The sequence below is a fragment of the Elephantulus edwardii genome, unplaced genomic scaffold (genome assembly GCF_000299155.1).
Source record: "Elephantulus edwardii isolate Elephantulus edwardi_28Jun2011 unplaced genomic scaffold, EleEdw1.0 scaffold00230, whole genome shotgun sequence".
NCBI classification, from domain to species: domain Eukaryota; kingdom Metazoa; phylum Chordata; class Mammalia; order Macroscelidea; family Macroscelididae; genus Elephantulus; species Elephantulus edwardii.
This window is the reverse complement of record NW_006399980.1, coordinates 2873427-2885359: the sequence shown is the minus strand read 5'-3', so window position 1 is coordinate 2885359 and position 11933 is coordinate 2873427. Positions and strand designations below refer to the sequence as shown.

Genomic DNA, 11933 nt, shown 5'->3' with positions numbered 1-11933 from the left:
ACTTCACTGATTTCATCTCCTTGTCAAAGATCAGTTGACCATAGATAGATGGGTTGATCTCTGGATTCTCAATTTGATTCCATTGATCTATGTGTCTTTCTTTGTACCAGTACCATGCTGTCTTTACCACTACGGCAGTGTAGTAGGATTTGAAATCAGTTACTTAAAGAGCATTTAATTTATTTTGGGGAATTTTAAAACAAACTATAATTGTAGTTTCTGTTATTAAAGAGCTTTCATTTAGTAAAACAAGGTGACCCGAATGTAACACATCATTATCTCTTTCTCTTCCTTAAAATACAAAACCTAATGCTAAAAAACAAGTATCAAAAAAAATCTATTTCTTCTGTATAGTTGGTTTTGAACTAAGGCTACCTCTTCCTCTTCTTAGGAGGTTGCTCCTCTCCTTAACATCAGTCCTGCTAACACACTAGGCATTTGACAAGATCCCATCTAGCTCATTTTCCCTTTTCAAGTTTTCATTTCTACAAAGTTGAGTAATAATGGTGTAGAGGGGAACTGAAGAATTGAGACTGAATCCTAGCTGGTCACTCAAGTGAGAGCTTGATTAAGCCTATTAATCTTTCAGAACCTGTTGGATTGCCCATAGAACAGACATTGTATTACTCACCTCACAGGAATGTTCTGAAAATCAGACAAGAGGTTATGTGTGTATGTTGGGTTCCTGAACTGATTCTTGTTCATATTCTTAGCAAGTCTCAAGTCAACAGAATCTCATTTTTTCTGCACAGGATGATTATAATACATACATATTATGATAAGCTGGTGGGCTTGAGAAAATGCTTCTTTATATTTCCACTTACAGTTAAGGGCACTTCAAGTCAGCATAATGAAGTGAAATGCTTATTAGTGACAATGACAAAGCAGAAACCAGGTCTCCTACTATATGTGCCCAGCACTGAGCTTCATCCAACTTACCATAAACATTTTTGTTAATTAAATACTCTTAACATATAATCCTGAGCATGATCTTCCTCTGATCAAAAATTTTAAGTGATTATCTAATGGCCTGGCAAGTAAAGCTAACTGTGCTTTCCAACACTTGGCCTCTTCTTGCTTCGTCTGCATCATCTTCCCCTGGGCAGCCTGCCATCCACCACGCAGGTTACCACCCACCGTGCAGGTGACTTGTTATGCTGTGTATACACTACATCATAAACTTCAGGAGGGCAGTGACTGCCTTCAAGAATCCCAGTATCTAACCACACACTTTCACTAGATAAATGAAATAATTATTACAACCAAGAATACAGTAATGACTTCAGGATAGTAATAATATTTCTATTAACATTTTAAAGGGAATTCTGGTAGTCTAGTGAGTAAAGAATTGGGATACCAACCCAAAGGCTGCTGGTTTGAAACCATCAGCTGCTTTGTGGGAAAAAAATGAGCAATCTATTTATACCTCTGTACAATTTATAACCTCTGGAAACCCTCTCGAGAGTCAGCTATGAACTAGTTCTGACTTGATAACAATGAGTGAATAATGTGAATAAGTACATATAATAGTTGTTGTTGTTGTTGTTATGTGCCGTCGAGTCGCCTGCGACTCACAGCGACCCTATGTATATAATAGTAGAAAAGCAAAAAGAAAAACCATCAATTAAGTCATTGCTCAAAAGCAATTCTGTTGTATTCTGTATTAACAAAACCTCATAACAACCAATCATGCTATATTATCTTTATCTCATCAGACTAACAAAAAGACTCAGAGATTAAATAACTTGCCTTAGTTGACTGACGCATTAATTTCTACTTAACGAAAGGTATTACAGAATAGCCACATATCAGGTTGCCCTGGGTTCTAACAGAAAAGATAATGGGTTTAAATTTACCCAAAGAAGCCTCAAAAGTTGTCCCAGAAATCTGTTCATAAATAACCACGCAAAGTGAAAAGTGTATAGTGATACTCTAATATGAAATACACTGAGTCAGAATCAATGCAATAGCAACCTGCTTGGTCTACCATGTGTCCAGTTTTGCTCTGGGAGTTGGGGAAGTAAGGCACAGCTGCTTCTATGTAAACAATGTCCTTGCTTACATGAAGTTGATATTCTAGAGACAGAAAACAGCACTCACCAAACAAATAAGATCATGTGAGAAATTGGTAAGTGGTAAAGGATAAAAAATGAGAAAAAAAGATCACCTCTGTGGGGTTTGTTATTTTAGACTAGGGTATGAATGAAACTCAAATCCTCATTTCTATTGCTAGAACATAAGTGAAGGGTTCACTGAAGAGGTATCAGGTAAACAGGGCCCTAACTGATGAAAAATATGAACCACTAAAATGAAGAGAGACAATGTTTTGGAAGAGAGAACAGTAAGTTCAAAGGCCTGCAGGATTAAGTGTTCTCAATGTGTCCAAGAAATAATAAGACAGCCAATGTGTTTCAGGGCAAAGGTGCAAGAAGGTGGAGGGGAAAAAAAGGCATAGGGAGTCACATCAGGCAGAATACCATAGGCGTGATGGAGTCTTTTATTTATCCTCCAAAGGAAACTAACTGGCAGGCTAGCGCTATGCAGTGACAGGATCTGTCCTGAATTTTAAAAGGAGCTCTCTAGCAAAGATGGAAATAAGGAGATCAGAATTTGACTCACAGAGACCCTCTGAACAGATCTTAACTATGCCTCATCCTCAGCCTTAACATCACCATCTCTTATATGCCTCACCCTACTGTTGCTGTCACTGCGTGCCATTTCATCTTATCGAAAGCCTTCCTCTCTTTCCCGACATGATGTCTTTTTCCAAGTACAGACCACCATCCTTGCCTCTAAAGAAGCCCTCTGGTTGCACTTTTCAAGACAGACTCATTTACTCTTTTAGCAGTTCATGGGATATTCAGTACTCTACTCCAATACCAAAATTTAAAGGTAGGAATATTGAAATAATGCCTGTGAGAGATGACAAAGGAGTGAGAAAAGACTGGATTCGGACTGACTACATGTGGAGTATGAGAGAGAGAAAGGAGTTTTGGGTTAGTCTAAGGGTTTTGATTTGAGAAATAAAGTAAGAGAGACAGAGATGCATAAATGGAGCTACTTGGGGAATTAATGATTCATTTTATTCTACTGAATTTGAGATGCCTGTGAGCCATGAAAGCCAAACTTATGAATTAGTTGACAGTTGGATAGGCATATGATTTTTTCAATGAAAAAGAAAATAGAGGCAGAGTTTGCACTTTGGGAGTTATCACTATATGGGTGGTATTTAAGCCATGAGACTGTAGAGATCACCTCAGGATTGAGTAGGAAGGAAGGAGAAGAGGAAGGTAGAAAAATGGGGAAAGAGGAGGACCCAAATTGCCCTGTAAAGGGAGGAAGATGAAGCAGGGTAACAGAGAGTGAGAAAAAGTGCCTAGTGAGGTAAGTGAAGTACCAGGTGATACTGCATCCTGGAAGTCAAGTGGGGATGGCTTTGAAAATGAGGGTGGTGACCACTTGTATCAAATGCTGCGGAAAGGTCAGGTAAAACCAGGCCTTGTAATTAATAACTAGGTTTGACAATATGGAGGGCACTGGGTGAGCTGACAAGAGCAATTTTACTGTGCTAAATTGATCAGAGAAGACTGGACTCCCCCAAATCCAGGGTTGGCCTCCTCCGAGGTTTACAACCTTACACACTTCACGGCTGCCCTGCTCTGCTCACAAGCGCTCCTCTAGCTCTATCTTATATGCTTCCGGCTCCTCTCCTTACATTCTGACAACTCATGTGCTCTCCCCATCAGAGAATCTTTTCCAATCCTTTCTGCCAAATTTAACTGACAGCATTTAGTTTGTTTTAGAAGTACTTAGGAACAACTACAGCTACATTATGTGATGAGTGGACGAGTCCTTAAAAGGATGTGAATCAAGAAGCTTGCCCTGTGAATGTACACAGAATATGACAAGGCACTTATAAAAGGCAGATATTAATATCGCTACTACTAGAGGCAAGATGAAAATTTCTAAGCAAGAACATCCCAAAATAGTAATCCGAAAGCACAATCTCATGGGGAGATGGTTGGTCTGCCGGGCTAAGAAAAGAATGGTGTAGCAATCCTGGGTGGTGAAAAGAGCACGCGATGGTGGGTTGGGAGATCTGGGCTCTGTGCCCCACTGGCACTGAGCAGCGTGACCTTGGGTGAGGCACTTCTGGGACTTACTTTCTTCACCTATGAAATGAGCAGATTGTATCACAACATATCAAAGAACCTTCCACCCACCTTAGTTCATCGGCAAAGCACAAACCAATGAGTGATATTAGGAGCTGTTAGTGCATATGCCCTTTGTCTTTGTGTAAATGATACAATCTATGAGGAAAAATCTTAGGTGTCTTTGAAACAAAAGTCTTGGCAGAGGCACATTAAAAACTTTATTTAGTAGATTAGAAATGAAAGGTACATAGTGCAGTGGGCTCCCTCTAATCTCAAAAACCTATTCTTTTCTCTAGTTTTTCACTCACCCTTTTTTCCCCTCTGGAGCTCTAATTCACACAATATTCTATAGACCTACAAAGGTTCAAAGACCCTTGGTAGTACTAATTGTTAACAGGCTCATGTGCTAACTGAAAGACTGGAGGTTCAAATGCTTCCAGAAGTGCTAACTGAAGAAACGTCTGGTGATGTGGCTGGTGATACCCTTTTGAAAAAAAAAAAATTAATCTCTTACACTCATTGCCACTGTGCCAGAAATTACTCAAAACTGATCCTTCAGTGAGTTTTCAGAGGCTGTAAATAACACGGGAGGAGACTGAACACGTCTCCCGTGGAATGGTTGGTGATTAGCAGCATGACACCTTAGATAATCTAGTTTAAAGAGCAGACTCCATCCTGGCAGTGCTAATTCCAAGTTCAGAATTTGTACTCAGGTAATTAGCTCAGTTGGTTTTGGTCCAGTGACTTCTATTCTCTCCACCTTCTTTTGATGCTTCCTGAATCATTCAACATTCTGCCCATAGCATCGCTGTAACCCAAGCCTTGCATTAATTCTTCTGTTTCATTCAGCTTGAAAAGTCAGGAGAGCCTTCTTTCCTTTTTATTTTCTAATTCTAGATCTCTGCATTTTCCATTTTAATAGTTTTATTTAGCTTCTCCAAGGTGCCCTTCAAAATCTTCAAGGAAGAAAGCCTCTCATCCAGGTGGATAGACACAGTGACTACAGCAGTGGGCTTGCGTGTGTGAGAGATTGTGAGCTTGGCACAGAATAGGAAGGGGTCAGATCTGTTTCTCATAGTGTCACTCATGTGTTCATAAGGCCTTTCCTTAATTGTACTTGACATGATCGTACCTAACAACAACACAGTAGTCCAACATGTCAAGGTTGTCCTAGGAAAGGACAGACTGAACGGAGGGATACCTATTAGCAAGGTGATCAAATGGCTTAACTAAATGGTGAGGTGAGCTGAGCTGAGCATCAACTGGAACAGAAAAAAAGAGATGAGGTCAAGGCATTGCCTAAAAGGTTTCAGGTATGAGTCCCATTTCTCCAGACGTCTGGATATAGGAGAGGTGGAGGAGAGGCTCTAAAGGCAGTGTGGTATGTGAAGGTATAAACAACGTTCATGGGATGGGGGCTCCCATTTTGCCCCAGAAGTCCATGAAGTCACACAGAGCAATTAATATCTGAACTGGATACAGTCCCCCTTTCCACCCTCCTCTGCTTTGCTCTCTGAAAGCTCTGCAGGAGGCTGCTGTTTATGGGCCACAAGGGCGGGTTTCCTCTCCCTGTAACTTCTGCTTGGACATGCCAATGAGGTGACAAAAGATCAGGGAGAGTTGAGGCTGGAGCAGAGCATTACTCCCTCACTCAAGGAGCTGGGGCACTCTTTGAGTTAATAGTCCTTGTAGTCTGTTCAGCACGTTTCTCTCTCTGGCGTTCTGCTAACCAGTCCCTCTGTTAGTCTGGTGTTGTTACTGTGTACCTTTAAGTTGGAACTGACTCACATCTGACTCTCTAGTGGGCTTCCAGAGACTGTAAACAGCACAGGAAGAGACTGCCCATCCTGCCACAGAGCAGCTGGTAGTTCTGAACCACATGCCTTTGGGATAGCAGCACAGCTTCTTACAACTAGGCCACCAGAGCTCCCTCTTCAGTCTAAGTCAGGCTAAATAATGTCCTGGCTGACAACTGTTCTGCTGCTTTTACTCCTGGGATCCTGCACACCTTTCACTCATCTTTATACTAAGTTTCTATTATCCCAGTTACAAGGAACTCTGATTATTTAGTAAGGAGTTACATTGTCTGTCAATCCAAATGTAGGTGTTTGGAATCCACCAACTGCTCTGCTGCAGAAAGATGGGCAATCTCCTCCTGTATGATTTATAGCCTCTGGAAACTCACTGAAAGGCTAGTTATGAGTTTTTTCTGGCTTGATGGCACATAACAACATATTTTCAGTTTCAGTGTGTATTTCTTTCCTTCTGGGATCTTCAATGGTCTACTCTCTAATTACTGCTAAGTCAATTCCAACTCCTAACACCTTGCCTTTGGGTTTTAGAGGCTATAAATCTTTATGGGACTAGAATTTTTGTCCCTGCAAGCCTTCAATATGGACTGAGGCTCAATGTTAAGAAGACAAAAATTCTTACCACTGGATCAATCGGTAGCATCAGGATGGATGGCGAAGAGATTGAGATTATTCACAGCTTCAGTTTGCTCGGCTCCCCGGTCAACACTCTTGGCACCAGTAGCCAGGAAATAAAAAAACGTATTGCGATGGGAAAGTCTGTGGTTAGGGACCTCTCCAAAATACTCAAGAGCAATAGTGTCTCTCTGGAGACTAAGGTGCGCCTGATACAGGCCATGGTTTTTGCAATCACTTGTTATGCATCAGAGAGATGGACAATGACTAGGGAGGATAGAAGGAGAATTGACGCCTTTGAGCTGTGGTGCTGGAGAAGAGTATTGAATGTACCATGGACTGCCAAGAAAACAAACAGATTCATCGTAGAGAGGATTAAAACAGGCTGCTCCTTGGAGGCAAGGATTCTGGGGCTTCGTCTGACATACTCTGGACATGTTGTAAGGAGAGACAGGTCTTTCGAGAGGGACATCATGCTGGGTAGAGTGGAGGGACAGCGCAGGAGGGGAAGACCCTCTATGAGGTGGATTGATTCAGTGACTGGGGTACTCGGGATGGGTTTGTCAGAGGCAATGAGACTGGCACAGGATAGAGCACGGTTTAGGGCTGTTGTACACATAGGGTCGCTATGAGTCGCAAACGACTCGACGGCACATAACAACAACAACAGCAACAACCCACAGAGAAGCTGGTGGATTTGAACTTCTGACTTTCTGGTTAACATTCTGACATGTTGCATACTAAGTCAGCATAACTGGTATATAGAACTTTGGAAAAAAAAATCAAAACCCTGCAATTTGTTGGGACTTCTCTACCTTCAATGGTAGGAACTGTGCCTTGCTAATCTAAGCTGTATCTCTCATCTCCAACTGCCTAACACAGCTTTAATTTATACTCAGTAGAAGAGATGTTGTTGAGTTCATTCTGATGCATGATGAGCTCATGTGGACAAGAATAAAACTGCTTCCATCTGATTTTGAAAGGTACATTTTTGAAAGTAGTTCATGAGGCCTTTCTTCTAAAGTGCCTCTGGGTTGATTAAAATCTTTAATCTTTTGGTTAACAGCTGAGTGAGTGGATTCATTTTAGTTGTATAATGATTGATTATGAAATGATAGTAAAATTTCTCCTCGATACTTCCATTAGGCACCTTTCTTTTGACAGTAGTTGGCTTCATGTAGCTGTTTCCTGACTAACCCACAAACAGTCCATGTCCCTGGAAAAACTACCTAGGGGAAAGAAAGGCTGCTGCTGTTATAAGCTGATGAGTCAAACTGACTTGTAACTAATCTTCCAGTGTGTTTTCAAAGGCTGTAAACTGTACAGAAGGAGACTGCCCATCTTGGTCCTTTGGAGCAGCTCGTGGATTCAAATTGCATGGCTTTGAGTTAGCAGCACAACTCTTTACCCACTAGGTCACCAGAGATTCCCTAAAGAAGGGGGTGCATCTTGATTTCCTCATTCACCTGACAGCTGTTTTCACCTCACTGTTACTGAATCAAGGTGCCAAATGCTACAATAAAGCATTCTCCTATCAAATAAGTCAAAAGTCCTGTGCATGTAACCTCAAAAAAGATCCTAAATCTGTCAACAAATTACAAATGAAGGTAAAATGATATAACTTCACATGGTTGCTGGAAGACTAAAAACAAATGTGAAAACAATATACTGCATTTCCCATGCATAGAATACATTAATGACAGCAAAAAGGAAAGTGCATTCGCTTCACCCCTCCACTATCTGCATTCTTTGGCTTGTCTCATGCATTCAGCAAAATGAACAACATGGTAATTTATTGTTGGTTGCCCTCAAGTTAATTTTGACTCATGTTTGTCAAAGGAGAACTGGTCTCCACAGGGATTTCAAGGTTGTGCTCTTTCAGAAGCAAACTGCCAGGCCGACCTTCCAAGCTGCCTCTGGGTAAACCTGAACAATCAACCTTTGGATTAGTAATCAAGTACTTAACATTTTGTACCATCCAAAGACTCAATTATTATTAAAACTTTTCTAAGCAAAAATTCCTTTCAGATACTGCTACACATACTGTACATTTTATCTCATTTAGTTTTCATAAGGACTGTATGTGGCCTCTCCTACCTTCATTTCACAGAAGAAAACAGGGAAAGAGGTGAAGTAATTTATATGAAGTCAGGAGACAATTTATAGCAAGGAACTGGAACAAAAGTTGTGGTGTTAATCACGTTCCTGTACATTCTCTCTCTCGGTTACCTGACCTGTGACAATGTGTCAGGATGAACTATATTTGTTTAATCAATATAAATTGGCCACAGTTACTAAATATGATGTAGAAATTATTAAATTATTAACAAGTTTATACTCTTACAGAATTCTAATTCAGTTCAGGTGTTGTACTCTAAAATCTGACCTTAACTGTGTTTGGTGGCCTAACCTATATTCCTTTTTTTTTTTAATTTAAAAAAAATTTTAACAAAAATTTACTAAAATGTTACATTTTCATTCATTCACTATTGCACATTTTATCCCTTTTCCCTCCCTTCCCTCTCTCCCAGTTCACTTTAAAAAAAAAAATATTCATTCATTGTTGTACAATTATCTCCCATTCCCCTAGTCCTCTTTGCTATATATCGCTTATTATGGGCTGTTGTCGTACATACAATGCCTAACTGTATATTCCTTTTAAATAGCTCTTTCTTTAGTCTGTTCCAATGCATTGTTCATTGTCTAGCCACTGTTATCCTACTCTCTTCCAAACCTTCTATGTCAGATCTGCTTTCTAACAATGGTGCTATGTAGTATTTGTCCTTTTGTGACTGAGATAATTCACTGGCTTATATTCTTAATATCCCCTGCACTAGTGTTCTAGATGCAGACTCACCTGAACTTAATGCATGCTCCACTTGCTCCATGATCACACCTGGCGAGGTGGTGGTGGTCTCGGTGTCTATCAGCTCACATGTTACTTTGGCTGGCACAGTTGCTTGGGATGTTGTCTCCTTCGTTGCTAGCTCAGTAGTAGCATGTGAAGTGGGTATGTGGCTTGAGCTGTGTTGTTCTGTTGCAGATTCTGGTGAGGTTGAGGTTCCTGGGAGCTTGGAGCTGGTCCCACCTGAGGTGTGGTCCAGGGTGACAGAGACAGAAGGAATTTCAGGTGGTTGGGTTGATGAGGACGAAGGTGATGAGGCTGGAGTCTGAGGAGAGATGAGTGTGGGAGACTCAGAGGGTGACTTGGCCCCTGTAGGCGGCACGCTTATTTCAGAAGTGTTCAAGCTGTGGTCAGCTGGTGTAAGTGTTAAGTGGATGCTACCACTTGTTGGGGAGAAGTCCGGAGATGAATGGTCTGTGCTTGTGCCTTCAAATTTCGAAGCTGGCTCTGTGACTTCCTTCTCCCTGGATTCAGTGTTTTTGAAAACCGAAGATGTTTGGGCTGATGATGTCACTGGTAGCAATGAGTTGCTGTAAGAGCCACTGGTAGGGGATGTGGTGACTGCAGTTGTATTTTGTAGTGAGGTTGTCCAGAGGGATGTTGGTGGGGAAATTTTCGGAGGAAGAGAAACAGGAAAAGGTGTAGAGGCAGGCAGACTCTCTACCCTCAATCCTGTAGAAAGATCAAGGGCAAAGAGGTTAATATGTGATAAACTGAGATGCAGGTCTATTACAGCAATGCTGTTTTTTTATATATCTGTATAGTCTTGACCATACCATGGACCACCAAGAAAACAAATATGTCTGTCTTGGAGAGGGTCAAACCAAGTTTCTCCTTGGAGGCTAGTATTTTGAAACTCCATCTCATAGACTTTGGGAAAATGGCCAGGAGGGACTGGTCCTTGGAGAAGGACATCATGCTCAGAAGGATGGAGGGACAGTGCAGGAGAGGAAGACCCTGTATGAAACGGATTGACACAGTTTCTGGGTCAATGGAGTTAGGTGTGTCGGAATCAGTGAGACAGGCTCAGGAGAGGGTAGGCTTCAGAGCTGCTGTACAGAGGGTTGCTATGAGTCGCAGGTGACTCAATGGCACATAACAACAGCAACAGATAGTTTGTCTGTCTATCTATCTATCTATCTATCTATCTATCTATCTATCTATCTATCTATCCATCTATCTATTATCTATCTATCTATCTATCTATCATCTACCTATTTAGTATTCTCACACATTTATTTTTATGTTTCACTGCATTACTTAATCTGAAGGTTATATGTTTTTCCCTTTCCTGTAATCCCTAATTGTTCTCCCCTTTCTTTTTGTGGGACTCTTTGAACAATGCCAGTAAAGATTCTGAACAGCTAATCCAAAGGCTGGAAATATACGTCTACCGAGGGCTGCCTCTGAAGAAAGACCTGACAACCTATTTTCAAAAAAAACTGAGCCACTGAAAATTCTTTACAGCACAATCCTACTCTGGGACACACAGGCTGTCATGAGCTGGAGATGACTTGAAGGCGGCTCAGGAAGAGCAGTAAGAAGGTTAGCCAACTCGTGTTCAAGCATATGTGGACTAAACCAATCTTACCAGAAAATGTGTTCATAAAAAGTGAGATCCTCTGGGAATTTGTCTAGATTGCTGAGTAGTCCAAGCCACAGTTCTCCAGGGATGCCAAGAAAATTGTGAGAATGGAGAGGGTATGTGGTTGGCACAGCAGAGCCCTGATCGGCTGTTCCCTGCCAACCAGAGCCATCAGTTCCACATTTATTCAGAGAGATGGAAAGGATATGGGAATGGGAATGTAATGAGTAAATGTATGACTTTCTTTGTGGAGGAAGAAAGAGGAAAAGGGCCTAGAATAAAAGTTCAAGGGCATGCTGGAGTATCTGACACAGTCTTTTCAAATTTCAAATGAAAAATCTGAAGTTTGCAAATACTATCTGGGAGTCTCAGTTCCTCCAAATTCTACTGCAGAAATTTTCATATGGTATCATTTTGCTCAATGTTCTCCTTTATAGTTAACAAAATTTAGAGTGAGGTTGATTGTCTACCTCCTGCCCCTCCTCTTGCCCATTCTTCTCCTTGCCTACTTTGCTTCCTTTCTGTCCTCCCTTAATTTACTTATTTGCATCCCTTTGACATGTATTTAATAATCGATTCTATGTGATGATGTTGTTACATGCCATCAAGTAGCTTGTGACTTATAGTGACCCTATGAAGTCTGCCCTCTCCTGAGCCAATCTCACTGGCTTTAACACTCCTGTCCCCATTGTCCTAGTCACTGTATCAATACATCTCATCCAGAGTTTCCCTCTCCTGTGCCACCCCCCTACCCTTCTGAGCATGATGTCCTTCAAGGATTGGTTCCTCGACCCAGGAAGAGCAATAGTCAGCCATCCACCGCGGAACCCCAGAGGAGCGAAGACTACCTGCCACTGTGCGAC

At 41.4% G+C, this 11933-nt stretch overlaps 1 protein-coding gene across 1 annotated transcript in view; it reads right to left on the bottom strand.

Moving 5' to 3' along the window:
• The window catches only part of PARM1 (prostate androgen-regulated mucin-like protein 1), a 125438-nt gene that overhangs the window by 54874 nt on the left and 58631 nt on the right, over positions 1–11933 (bottom strand). Inside the window, exon 2 of the mRNA XM_006898473.1 lies at positions 9438–10211. Coding sequence (XP_006898535.1) covers positions 9438–10211 — 774 coding nt within the window. The remainder of the gene's footprint in view (positions 1–9437; positions 10212–11933) is intronic.